At 37.5% G+C, this 14,800-nt stretch overlaps 1 protein-coding gene across 2 annotated transcripts in view; it reads right to left on the reverse strand.

The window, feature by feature from the left end:
* Window positions 1–14,800, reverse strand: part of CDC40 (cell division cycle 40) — a 1,050,785-nt gene that overhangs the window by 24,862 nt on the left and 1,011,123 nt on the right. For both annotated transcript variants that reach the window (XM_044066713.1, XR_006364212.1), the window contains exon 14: window positions 405–549. In XM_044066713.1, the coding sequence (XP_043922648.1) occupies window positions 405–549 (145 nt within the window). The remainder of the gene's footprint in view (window positions 1–404; window positions 550–14,800) is intronic.

Below are 14,800 nucleotides of genomic sequence, written 5' to 3' on the forward strand. Positions count from 1 at the left end.
GAGTGGGGATACTCTCCCCATGAAAAATGTTCAAATGTACTCTCAATCAAATGTATTCATTGAAGAATGCACTTGATTATGGCACTTTAGGGAAACTGAAGGAAAACCTCTTTAGAAAATGCAAAGGAATTAGCTATACAGTTAATTCTGTTTACCCACATATTTATCCATTATATAGCCCATATGGCAGCCTGCATTTACCACCACCCCCACCACCAGCATAGTGAGGTGAAATTAAGGAAGGAAATTGTGACGTACAGCACAGCAATGATCCAGAAACACTGGGAAGAAAATGACTATAAAACTAAAAATGTTTGTCTCAGGAGTGTCCAGGTATGAACAGTGGATACACAATGGCAGTGAGACTTGTTCTGTCATTTAAAAATAAGATCCAATTAACTCACCTCATGTCTGGAGAAAAATCTACTTGGCAGGCATATCCAGCAACCATATGCCCTTTAAATATTTTCTTCTTGTTCAGCCTAAATCTGTTCTGAGCTCCGAAGATTAAAATCTGGTTGTCCATTGACTGGCAAGCCAGCCATTTCCCTGCAAAGAACAGTTTGGAAAAAATCATGAAATTTGCTCATATAACGCTGTCTCTAACAGAAAAATAATATCTTTAGAACAAACTCTATAATGTAATAACTTTCTGTCTCAGTGAGGTCAAAGGCATGAAACACTTGAAAAGAACAAGTAAAAGATCATGTTTAACAACACAACAGAGTTTCTACTTCATAAGCATGTAACGCATCAAAGCTAGGCCAATTGTTCTTTGAGCAAATATATCATGGCACCCTGCTGCACATGAAGAATATTTAACTATTTTAAGATCTAACCTGATATGGTTCAACAAAATGGGATCTAGGAAAATCTACAGCTGGCATTCCATGTATGAAGGAAATAGGCTTTTAGCGCAAATGAATTCGGAACAAAAGTTTCATTCTTCACCATAAAAATATTTCTATCAGATACACTTCTCATTCAGTCTTTGCTGCCACTTAAGGTACAACTTAGACAAATTTCAATGAATCATTTTTGCACATGGGGTTGGGGTGTCACTTTTTCCAACAGTCACAATCATCTAAAGCCAAGGTTTTTAACTTTTATTTGGGTCTTATGAACTATGCAAGTAAGAAATGTTATCTTTCTTCTCTGCAGTGCCCATAGCATTCACCTGTGTGTGTAGTTAGTGAAACATGGTTTAAGAGTGCAGAAAGCCTCACTTCTGTACCAGAGTTTGAGCTTGTCATGTCTTTAGATACAATGGGAACTGTGAGGAAGTATCCATATTTGCTAAACACCATATTACCTCAACAGAGATTCCCACAGACCCACAAAGCAAAACCTACTGAGATTCAACTAAGCCTAAATAAAACCAATTATCAAAAAAACAGCATGCTACAGCATGACCCTGATAACATGTCCATTTCTTAAATACAGTGAACAAACTTCATATACAAAAAAAAAACTCCATCATCCTGGGTGACTTGACTCCTAACTGATAAACTGTGAGAATTGTACCTCAACTGCAGGCTATGCCCTAAAATTCCTCTATTTCATCAACATCCTAGATCAAATGGTCAAAAAGTCCACTAGAGGTCAAAATGTTTCTAACCTGGTCCTTAAAAATGTGGCAGCAATATGTACTACCCACAGGGACACCCTTCCCAAGTCAAGTCTGATCTCAAACTGGTAACCACCTTTTAATGAAAAAGAGTCTTATCGTTCTTTGTTTATGCAAATATTAGTTTTGACTCACTGTTGGGACTATATTAGCAATTTGCTTAGTTTCCTGTTCAGTACATTTCTAGCCACAGAGCTTTAAAAGGCTCCTAAAATGAAATACAGTAATATACTTCTATACCAGTATGTAGTTTAAACTGAAATGTTCAGCTTATTAAACGCCAGTATTTTTCTATCAAAGAAGACTAGGTATCATCCTGTATCCCTGTGTTTAATTCCTTCGGATTTTACCTGCAAACTGTGAAAGACTGAGCAAGTCATTCACTAGACAGTGCTCCTGGTTCACCCGTGGAAAAAGGATACCCATTGCCCATTGGGGGCTACCCAATTAATAAATTAAATAAATCTGGCTTGCACTCATCCGAGTGTTTTCAATCCCTACAAAATATTTTTATTTAACTGCATAGAGTCTTTATACCTTATTAATATCTGAAAACATCTCATTTTCAAATTTCTGTTCCATCACCATGAAAATGCTTTTGAACTTTCTTTTTTCCATCTTATAAAAATAGTGACATCTATTACGCTTATAGCTACATATACTACACAAGGTTTTAATTTTAATTGCATATGCTTTTGTCTTCCTCATGTTTGCCAAAGTTCATTGCCACATGGCTCTTTTTCATATATATTGTTTCTACAAAACATTCTCATTATTTCTCTTGCTTTACCTTTGACTGTACTCAGATTTTCTCTAACAAAGATTCAGGGGGAAAGAACACATCCTTGAGTTATGCCTTTGAGCTAATTTTATTTATTGAATTATTATTTGAATTTGTTTACCACTGTAGAAGAGTGATCAATTCTGACCAATTTCAGTCTCAACCCAGGGTCAAAATACAAAATAGACAAGAGGTTATATACGTAAGTGACAGTAAAACTATACAATAGTAGAGTACTGCTGAGTTGGATACATAATAAATCCACTGTATTAATCTGCAATATGTGCAAAAGTTTCAAATCATTTGAGAAATTAATGCAAAATAAATTAGATATTTGAATAGGAGCAAGGGATCCTTGTGGCAGAGTTAGAATGGAGAAGTGATAAAGTAGACTTAAGTGATGTGTCCTGATGGGTTACAAGTATTTTCTGCTTAATTAAATAAATGTGATATTAGTATAGAACAGAACCTGAATTCAAAGGATGAGTCTGTAATTTCAGGTAGGAGGATCTACCACAGTTTGGGCCCGAGAACTGAGAATGCATGGTCAAAGACTTGTAGAATGTTGGAGTATGTATTAGTTTTGAGGTTAAAAAAAGAATATGTTTTGCAAGTGTTTGAATAGTTGTGATCCTAGGAACAAGTATGCTCTTTGGTTAACTGGGAGCCAGTCTGCCTTTTCACACAGTGGTGTTCACTTCTTGGGGTGTGTTTAATAAGTCTACATATTTTGCTTTCTAGTGTCTGAACAGTGGTAGATTTTTTTAATAGAGACTGTTGATACAAGAGGAAGGTCAGATTTGAGTTGTAGGACTTTTCCCTACTGCAGACCTGGTGGAGTATGAGAGAAAAAGGGGATATTTTATGGGCCCAGAAAAGTAAGGGATTTCTATTTGTGCGTCAAGGTACATGTGGAAGGTGAGTGAAGGGTCTAATGACAGATCAAGATACTTGAAAGAGGAGACTTCCTCTAAGGGATGGTTGTTCCGGCCATAGATTGTTAAAGTTTTCCTGGATTTGCTGAGTTTTTTTAGCACCAAAAAACACAGATTTAAGTTTTGGATATATTTACTATAAGGTTTTTAGCAGTAATCCACTGAATGATACAACTGAAGTTAGACTGTAGATCTTGTCATAAGGTAGTTAGGAAGTAGATGGAGCAGTAGCAGACCATGCCATCTGCTTATAGGAGGAGAGGAAAGTAAAGAAGATCAATAGAAAGTTTATTGTTGGTGTATGCAGAGAACAGGTGGCCAAGACCAGATTCTTGACTTACAACTTTGAGTAGTGAAGACAGAGAGAGGTACAGGACTTATAGTTCACAGAGAAATGGTGCTTAGTCAGATAGCTTTGGAACCAAGGGAAGGCGTGAAGGCTGCCAGCCCAGCTAGCTACAATTTTGTAAATTCTATGTCATTGCAAATATTAATATGATCCATAAGCTTGTCTACAAATGTAAGTAACCTGCATGTTATGTGCTGAGCTTCAAAAATGTAACCACAGTGCACCCTGCTGGAAAACAGCGGAAATGTATATGGACTACATGCCTGTGCAAATGTATGTTTTCAAAGTAGAAACTGGGACATACAAAGTTAACGTGCAAACTCTGAGAAAATAAGTAAAGAGTTTTACTATTGTGTTTACCACAGCTAGAAAACAGAAAGTCTACAGCTAGAGTTTCTTTCTATTGTCTTAAGACAAATAATTACTGGGATTAAAATGTAAAAGTGTTAATTGTTTTACGACTTCCAGTTTCAGGCAAGCTTCTAAGAGGGAAGTATTTTTGACAGAGATATGCTACATTCTGTTGGTTCTGGTTAGCCTGGGAACTAAGGAAGAGGTGACAAGAATGATGTAATCTGAGATGATCCAGCAGAAATGTTTGACAGTAATTTAAGAACTATCTCAGAGAGAAAGTCTGTGCATTTTGTATCTTGTCTCTAGACCTGTAAATATCCGTTCAGCACTTGTATTTGCCTTGCTCTGCAAGTAAGACTTAGATCATAGTCTCCCTTAGAGATAGGAATATTAAGATTGGTCTAGATGTTTTCTGTATTTATGTGAGACTGTCCTGCAATGTTGTTTTAAAATATTTCCTGTGATTCTGAACTCTGTTGTCTCTGTATTGAGTTATTAGGTATTGTCTTGTTCTGTTATTTATTATTAAATACATTTAAACCTTTTAAGTGTGGCTGGTTTTGTTTAGAGATATTTAAGCTCTTAGTGTACTTGCATATATTTGGTAACACTGTACAGGCCACTCTTAAATAGCCTTAAGACTTGGACAAACTTACCATTTGGATAATAGTAACATTACACAGTAGAATTGGTCACTGTTTGTAAGGGGCTTATAGTAGCGGATAAGAGTGGTTGGTGGCAGCTGGTACTACCTTATAGTCTGGGCAGAAGGGGGCATAGCTAGGAAACCTGTGCCAGCCTTCCCCAGGAGTGTTTGTGTGTTTGTATACAAGTCAAATCTCAAAGTGTGTGTGTGTGTGTGTGCGCGCACACTACTTGGGCAGGGACATGAAGCAGTGGTTGGACGGAGAGGGTGCTGAAGGTTTTGGCTTGACCACTCAGCTGAGATCTGAACCCTATAGCTGTGCCAGTTGGGAGTCTTATTGGGAATCTGTAAAGAGAGGGAGAAACCAGCCCCAGACTGACTGTGATCGCTGTGTGCTCTTAAGGGAAATTGTACTTTACTGCATTTGTACTGGTCATCCTCCCAATGTGCACATCCCTCACTGGTGTTAGTGGTGAATATTGAGGCTCCTTGATTACTGGGCCAGTGCAGGGATGTCTCAGATTGTATCAGGGCTAATACCTAGTTCTGAAAGATAGATTATAAGAGAGTATTGACTAATAAAAACAAATAGTCTGGCAAGGTTTTATAAAAACTGTACCACAGAACATGAGAATTTAAACTGGTCAAAAAGCAGATGGCTGTGACTGTGCTCCTCCCTGATAAGAAGCCACATTGTTTTTGTGAGAAAAAGGTGGTATTTAGTAATACATTTTGTGAGTTGAAGGCAGACACCTTTCTCCAAGATTTTGCAAAGGGTGGAAGGATGGAAATTGGGCAATAGTGTAACAGGAGTGTGGGTTTGTTTATTAAATGTGCACCAGTAACTTCACTTGCTCTGCAGACATTCAAAATGTTTGATAAAGTTATACATGATTATCTTTACAGGCTTCCCTTGTTTTACTGTGTCAAATACCACAAATTATTATTTTGTTTTAAAAAGACATCTTTAATAAACTATCACTTATGACATGGGCAATTATACATTTACATAAATGAAAACAAACCATATTAACATGCTTTCAGTTGCAAAAAGTAGACATCACTTATAAACTATCCAGACATTACCACACATTACACAGCTCATTCAATTCCTGGCTTGGCTTTCCTTAAACCTCATTCCTCCCCCAAAATATTATTCTGCATGTACTGTTCCCATGAATCCCATTTTATTTTTCTATGTAATTTGCTCTTAAACTTTTCTAAATATCCCACTTCCAATTGTTTTATATCTGCGATTATATTCACTACTACTAGTACAGTTGGTTTAGGCTTTGATTTCCATTTTCTAGTGACTGCTTTTTTGGCAGTCACTAGAATTAAATTCAGCAGGGCCTTGCTATGTCTAGGCAATTTTGATTCTGCATCACATCTTAAAAAAATTTCCTTAGCAACATGAATTTGCTCACCCAGTATTTTTGATAGAGCAGAATGCAGGGAATTTTTAGTTTGCCAACTCACTACACTCCAAAAAATATGTTCCCAGCTACCTCCTTCATCCCCATTAGACCTCCAGTATCTACCTAAGGAAAAATTCTTTGGAGTCTGCTTGGGAGTATAAAAATACCTATGCAAACACTTTCAAGCAAAAATCCTACATCCTGTAGACTTTGTTGCATATATGGGAATCATACACATCTTCCCATTGTTTCTTTGTGAATTGCTTAACAATCTCTCTTCCCAATCCTTTCAAACCTCCTTTGATCTATTCCTATAGTTATTGTGCAAAAGTTTATATTCCCCTACTAATTATCTTGTTTTTAACAGCAGCTTCTATTCTAGATTCTACTAAAAACTCTACCAGTGCTAGTATTTCACTTAAGATCCCCCTCTTTTCCTTTCTATTTGCCTATACTCTGATATCAACCCTTGAAATGGAGGGCAATCTCTAGCCTGTAGTCCAAATGAAGTCTTGGCTTCTTACCATTTTATTACCCTTCCCTCTCTAGTTTATTTGCTCCAGTAAATTCAACCACCCCGTGCCTATTCTCTGTACACCTAAATGCAGTCATACCTATCAGCAGAATCTTCTTTTTTATCCCCACATTGGCTTACTTCTTGGAATAATTTTTGCTATTGTGTAATTAAACAATAACCGATGATGTGGTGTGGTATATTGAAGATTTACCCACGGTTGGCATGGTTTAATCACAAGGGCGAAGCCAGAGTGATTAAATAATGCCAACCGGCAGGTAAATTTCAATATACCACAACCATGGAGTCAGTTATTGCTATTATACAATGACATTATTTAAGAAAAAAATACTTACTTTTCTTAAATGGCTTTGTATAATGGCACATTACTGTTCTTCCGCCGGTGGTGGTATACTGCTTCCTTGTGTTGATGTACTGCGCATGCATATGGGACTTGAGTTCCTATGCATAATCAGTACATCAATGCTTTGAAATGGAAGCAATGGAGAAAAAGTCTCAGTTTTTTTTTTTTATTAAAAAAAAAAAAAAAAAAAAAAAAAAGGTTTTGGACACTTTATACCAATGGAAAAAAGTCCAGGCGACCAGACCTTTTTACATTGGTATACTGTGGGATTTACAACGGGCATGCTGGACAATCAGCATGCACATTTTGGAATATTAATGGGGGGGTCATGGTATAATATATGGTTATTGTTATTCTCTAAGGATCTGCATCCAAAATCCCAGTCATTCCTTGCTTCTTGACCTTCCTCCCTGTTTCATCATCATCCCTTTCCACTTTGAATTATAGCTTTCTGCTTGTGCTACGTACAGGTGGCCTTAACTGTGTAGCTCTGAAATACCTCTTCAAGTCAGGAAACCCCAAACCACCTTGTTCTACTGGAAGCATGGATTTATCTCACTTGACTCTTATCCTTTTCCCCCTCCCAGATATAATCCTTCAAATTAATTGCTATCCACAACTTCTCCTCTGGTTGATAAAAATATGCCTGACCTAGTATAAAACTAAAAGGGCAAGCATTTGCACTGCTTGTACCTTGATATCCATAAAACAGATCTTCCAATATCCCAGTTCTTGTATTATATTTTTAGTCTCCTCCCACATATCCTTAGCTGCCACAACAGAATACTTTTTAATCCACACTGCTAAGTACTTCGATTTATCATGTCCCCATAAATATGGGTTTTGCTAAACCCAATTAGTGTATGGGTACATAGTTTACAGTGATTGCCTTTCTTTTATCTACATTAATTTTGTGTCCCCAAAAGACTTGAAACTGCCTCAGAATGTTCCACAACACTGAAATGTCCTTTTCTGGTTTTATAAGGTGCACAATAATATCTACAAATAAAGCCAACTTTTCTTGACTACCATACCAATTACATCCTTCAATTTCTGAGTCACTTATTTTCTTTGCAAATGGTTCTAAATATAACACACATAAAGGGAAAAGAGGACACCTCTGCCTAGTTCCTCTGCTCAAAAAGAACTTATCAGAGAGGACCCTCTGACAATTTAATCTTTGCCTCCGATCTCTCATATATCTTCCTAGCCAACCTTACAATTTTATTCGGGAATGCAAATGCTTCCATTACTCTACTCATAAAATCCCAGCATACTCTGTTGAATGCTTGCTAAGCATCAAGACACAACAGCAGCAATAGTATTTTCTTACGTTCTGCTTTCCTCTGGATCACCATTATTCTGTTTCTGTTGTCAAATGTTTGCTTCCCCTCCACAAAATCACACTGATCCATATCTATCAGTTTTGGCATCACCTTTGCCATTGCTTTAGCCATTAGAAACAAACACTTTATAGTTAAGGTATAGAATCGAAATGGGCCTTTGACATCTTAATGTATTACAGCCCACAGCTTTCTTCCAGGATGTTGGTGCTTCTCCTCCTTTTAAAATACTGTTAAACAAAACCTTCCAGATCTTTATCACTATCTTCCCTCCTAGATTCTAAACTTCCACATGAATGCCATCTATTCCCGGGGAGATTCATGTAGATTAGTTATACATCCCCATTTTTATCTCATCTCCTCCTATCCTGTCAGTAATTGAGCCTAAATCTACCTCTAACCTTGGCATATTTAATTCTTCCATAAAAATTCCACTTGAACTTTTTCTTCAGTTCCACATTTCTGTACTTTATACTGATTTTCAAAAAATGTCAGAAATATTTCTAATAGCTCTACTAGATCTCTGGTTAGTTTCCTTGTTACAGGCTCCCTAAGCTTGGCAATAACCCTTTCCACTTTCTGTTGCCTGAGCTGGTGTGATAACATTTTCTGTGCTCTGGAGTTATCAGGAAACAGTTGTTCTTTCTAAACTCATGCATATTATCCAGGTACTCCCTTATTTTCTCTTTAGCACTCTGCAGCTCTTCTTATTCTGCAAAATTCCCCCTATTCTGCAATACTTTAACCTTTGTTAGCCCCTCTTGCTACTTCTTAACCATCTTTTTTCTTTTATTTCTTCCCTACTTTTAAATTCCACTTTCATTTTATCCCACTCCCTAGCTATATTTTCTGAAAAAATTTCTGTCATCCCCAATAACTCCCGAATAATTTCCATTACCCATTCCTTAAATTCCTATTTACCAGACAGGTGGGTAAAGTGCCAGTCTCATTTTTATTTTATTACTCTGAATTTTTATTTTTATTATTATTGGTGCATGATCTTAAATAGAATTAAATGCACATGCTTCTGTGGAATAAAATTTCTGTCCTAGTTTTTGTACCTTTTTGTACATTGGGGAATAATATGCAAATTCTCTCAGAGCTCCTGCTACTGAATTCACATCTTGTATACCAGATATTTTCATAAACTTCTTCAAAAATCTTCCATCTTTTCTTATATATCCTCTTCTGGGCCCCCCAGGCACATTTTCACTGCTGTAATATTCCTAGTTGAAAACTGATCATTTCTTCCAGAATTTTCTTAAGCTCCATTATAGCAGTTTTATGTGCCAGTGTAATCCTCCTCCCTTGCCAGTAGCCCTTAGTACTACAAATCTACCATTATCTTTTTTTCTCTTCTATCACTATTGGAACTCCTCTAGCAATTAGTAGAAGTGCTTCCCCTTTTCCTTTGTCCCAGATATTCCTCTAAATTGTCATTCTGAAATCTTTTCTTTATCCAAGTTACATGCTTCCAAATGTGACTCCAGTAGCAAGAGTTATTTGCAATCTGCATTTCTTAATCTAGTTCACTAGTCTCATTTTTTTGCATATATCTGTGAGACTATTCTTGTTCAAAGAAAATATGGAAAGTGTTGCCATTATATGTTACTGTTCTAACTTATGTATAACAGCTTTTTTAAATGTCTAATTTCAGGTTTTGTGTTACATGCTCACACAAATGTTTGTCAGGTTTATCTTTTATACAAGTTGTTTCTTGGCATATCCATTTGAACCTATGTCAAGACTTTGTTTTAATGAAAACCCACAATCAAAATGCAAACACACTCTAGAACACCCCCATAACCTATTACCTTACTACAAACACAAACTATGTACATCTTCAAATAATGAAATTTACCCTCCTAATAGGAACAACTGTCCCAGATTGACAGCTACACTTACAAGCTTTAATTGACCTATAATTAAGGTCATCCATGCTAAAACGCATGGTACAGCCTGTACTTCTACTTATACTAAGTGCTGTCTGTTCTTGTCTTATCTTTATTCCACTCAAAGATGTAGAAAACAATTTGCATGCTTTAAGAAAACATTATCTTACAGCCAATGAAGGAAGAAAGTATTCTGTTTTTATTGCCCTGTTATCAGTTGTCTCCCTACAAACATGAGAACTAGATACACATTTGACTTCATCTACACGCTTCTCATCTTGCACTGTGAACATCTATTTGCTAAAGGAAAACTTTTCATTACTTTCAGTGTTCTATTTATTTACTTTCTTGCACTTAAAACTTGTGGTTAACTCAAGTTGAGGGCCTTAATCCAGTAATTCCCATATGCAAAAGTAAGAAAACGCATATAAATTTTACTTAGATCATGATCTGTACATTTTTACCACCTGTCCCCTCAGCTTAACAACCTAAGATTACAGCTTATTACCTTAAACCTGCATTTTGTCCAGACTTTCTTTTCTTTTTGCTTTACATTGCAGTACTTACATTTCTTAAAACTAAAGAAGAAGAATAAAAGGGCACCTGTTTACTTTAGCATCCCATAACAGAAAAAAATAACTGAAAAATGCTTTACTGTGTAACATACAGTATATGTCATGTTTTATAAAAATACCTTTAAGAACAAAAAATGTTTTAATTAGTTACCTCCTTCCTTCCTCTTCCCCTTTTCTTTGTTTGAGCAATGTTTTTTTTTCATTGTGTTGGTTGGAATGGGTGAGAAAGACATGGTTGTGTGTAACGTGACTGGTTAGGAGGTGGGCTACAGGCAGTGGGGAAGTGGTGATAATTTGCATGAACTGATTTGTAAATTGTGAGGCAATGCTGCTGCTTTTAGAGTTTACAGATGGCCTTGGTTGGGAAGCAAGACCTGGGTGTAAGAGTTCATTAATGGAGAACCATAACAAGGATGTTATTTATTGAGTTCTGATAGTGTGTGTGGAGAAATTTCTCTTCATACCAAAGTATATTGGTGTTCTTTACGTATGACAAGTAAGTGGTTGCTTAAACTGTTTGGAATGGACCCACATGAAGTAATGTTTTGTGGCACATTGGTAAATATCCAGTCAATAGTTGATTTTTTAATTATATTTGTGATGTAGCAGGTTGGAATATTTATGATTTGTGAAAGGCTGAATAAGTTAATGCAAGTCCTGGAGCAGCTATTACTCAGTATTTGACAGTCAGTGTTAAAGTATCAATATAATTGTTTCTTAATTGATTTCTGATGTGACCCAGGAGAAGAATTTTCTGCAGTGTCTGTGTTATTACTAAAGGTCATGTAGTAACCCATGGGTAGGGGGTTGGCATAATGATTAAGGTGTTTACCTCACAGACACAAGGCAGCGGGTTGAATTCTCACCTTTAAGGGAAATTAAAATGGCCCACAAGGCAGCTAGCCTAGTACTTACCTATGAACCTATTTATATGCCCATTACACAGAGATTATTGATTTACTGTGTTTGAGAGAAATAATTAGAAGTTCTGCATTACTTAACAGGGAAGGTGGAAGGAGAAGGGTGCGATGGGAGATTTTGAGCATAGTTTGGTACATTACAGCCACACATCCTTCCCAGCCTGATTATACTGTAGGCTGCTGGTAGGATTTCCTCATCTTTTGTTTCCTATTTCAACCAGGTTAGTACTAGGATATCAAGGGAGTGGATTGGCAATCCAAGCATGAAATTCAGGTATAACACCGTAGATATGTTTGTGCTATAGAGATGCAAGGCCCTTACATGTGTCACATGTGTGATTCTCAGGAGGAAGAGATCTGGATGGCTGCTTTATTGCTTTGGAATTATGAGATTAGGTCTGTATTTGGGTATACTTTGTCACATAGTTTTAGAGACTGTTAGCAGTATATTTGGCTAGAGGGTTGCTTGCCTTTAGTATTTGGTTTAAGATGTACTTTTAAGAGTGCAGGTTACTAGCAACAGTAGTATTTCTTGAGTAGATGGAAATGCGATAGGTGGAACAGGCTAGGGGCAATAGGAGAGAATCACTTGTTACTGTGGAGATATGTAATGATGGTGAGAGACTGTAGGTAAGTGATGTACAGAAGTTGTGTTGAAATTATGTGATACTGGTTAGTAGCAGGAGATGAGGAAGTATGAGAAATTGTGTTTCATGCTTGAAAGAGGAATGACGGTGAACGTTTTGAGGAAGCATGTATATGATGAAATTGTATGGATTATTATTTGGAGTATGAGCAGATGCAGCTGTGAGATAAGAGAGAGAGGAGTACCTTGGGAGGTAGCTGAAGATGGAGTAGACGCAAAAGAGGAAAATATATTTGCTTGTTACGAGTATGTCTATCAGTATGCAAAAGTATGGGAGTTGAAGTCACAGCAGAAACAAGATAGCTAAAATGTACTTTGCTTTGTATGAGTTTCAGTATGCAAATATGAGAGATTAGATGTATGTGGATACAGATGAAAGGGGAAACTTAGTTATTGAGTACAGGCTTATTTAAGAGGTACAAAACAGGTAAAATGAGAAGGGTGTAGCAGGGAATAAAAAAAATATGTCTAGAGATAAGTGGTGGATATTTAGTACTGGCTGTGAGTTATTTGAAGATGTGAGGTATTTTTATAGACTGAGTGTAGATTAGTTTGGAAAGGCCAGATGACAGGGATAGGTGGGTGAACCTAACTGAAGGACTGAAGGACATAGGACGTGGATGATGTGTAGAATAGGCAGCTCTATACAAGTCACAGTGAGGAAAGAGCTGTTAAAGAGGAGGTGGGGTTGGTATAATGGTTGAAGTCCTTATATGAAAGACAAAGTATAGGGTTTGATTCTGACCATGTTTTATTAGCTAGGCTTAAAATGGCCCTTCAGGGTAGTTAGACTAGTATTCACCTATGTGGGTGTGAAATCAGTAGTAGCTGACTGCAAGAAGGTGAGAGAGGGAGTTAATGTTGCAGGAGGGGTATTATAACGATTCTGTTACTGGTTGGTGGAACTGAATGGAAGGGAATGGTTAGAGAAATGTAGTGTGGGGTGGGGGAAGAATCCACACAGTCCATGAGTTTCTGTTTTGGTTGATCTGCCAAGGCTTAGTTTACTTGTGCATTCTTCTGGAAGTCGTTAATGATGGCAGGTTCAGAGATGTTAGGTAGTTTAAGTTTAGAAGAATGGTCTAGCAAGGGAGGATGTTTGGAGTAATTTCATATAGAAAAACAACAAAGACCCTTACTATATCCAAAGGAGCAGAAGCTAGGGTTCCTGTGCCTGAATCCTTCAACCTACGCACCACTCTCTCTACTGCCTGCTGGCACATATCAGGTATTTCTGTGATTTAGAGGAAACCTCAAAATGTGCTAATTTCAATGTCTTGAATTCATATTTAAATTACAGGTAACTATCAAGCTTCCTTCTAAGCTGAAGAAGCTCTGCATCATGCTTTATATAACATGCAGTACATGCAGTATGTCTGAAGAAGCTCTGGCCAGTTCCACAGCATGAATCGGCTTCCTTTGTAGGGTACTGAGTAACTAATTTTTCAGCAATTGTCTCAAGAAACCGCACTGAAGTTGCCAATTTCCCATTAAAACTCTCCAACTGTATTGGACAGCTGCTGCTAGGTAGTTCCTTCAGCTGTGCAGAAGCAGGATTCTCCTTTACAAAGTAACAGGGTTGGTTATTGGGTGTCTACAGAAAAGGGTATCATCTAGCTGCCAGTGCAGGACAATGGGTGCATGGTTGGATGATATTAATGGAGGAATTTGAAATTTCTTCAGATATTAATGGAGGAATTTGAAATTTCTTTGGCATATACCAATGCTCTTTGGTCATACACTCTTGTCAGTTTTAGAGTAGGATATGAAGCACAGAGAAAAACTTGAAAATCATCTCTGGTTGGTAGACAAAATTAAACATCTGTTTTATCCATGCATGCTTTGTATATCTTTTTGGCTTTTCCCGGTTAGGGGTCGCCACAGCAAAACTCCGGTCTGCTAATGATTGGCAGTAGATTTTTATGGTGCCGAGTTGCCAGCCCGATGCCAAACCTTCAGCGAAGGCACACCCATTCACACATGTCTTTCGAATGCCACTCGACCACGGGGAGGACATGCAGACTCCACACAGAAGGCACTCCAGCCGAGAATCGAACAGGAGAACCTCTTGCTGTGAGGCAACAATGCTACCGCTGCACCACCGCGGAGACAGGACAAATGAAGACCTGAAGCCTCTAAAGATTATCTTCCTGCGCCCTCCCCAAAAGGTGATACTTTCTTGAAAGGAAATGCATTCCCTTAGGATCCCAACTGCTTCATAATTAGTTGCCCCTGGGGACATAATGATTGACAAAAGTGTGCATCTTGACTTCTATTAGCACATTCAAAGCTAACAGTCTCTACTATTTGGCAGTGTCCCTTCAGAACATTATTACCAGCCTCTCTCCTCCTCCCGTCAGGGCAAGAAACAAAGCCTCCAGTAGAAAACCAACAACCTGTAATTTTAAATGTTCTTTATCAGATAGCTGGGTCTCC

Source organism: Protopterus annectens, chromosome 1.part0 (genome assembly GCF_019279795.1).
Source record: "Protopterus annectens isolate FY-2018-M chromosome 1.part0, PAN1.0, whole genome shotgun sequence".
In the NCBI taxonomy this organism is placed as follows: Eukaryota; Metazoa; Chordata; order Ceratodontiformes; family Protopteridae; genus Protopterus; species Protopterus annectens.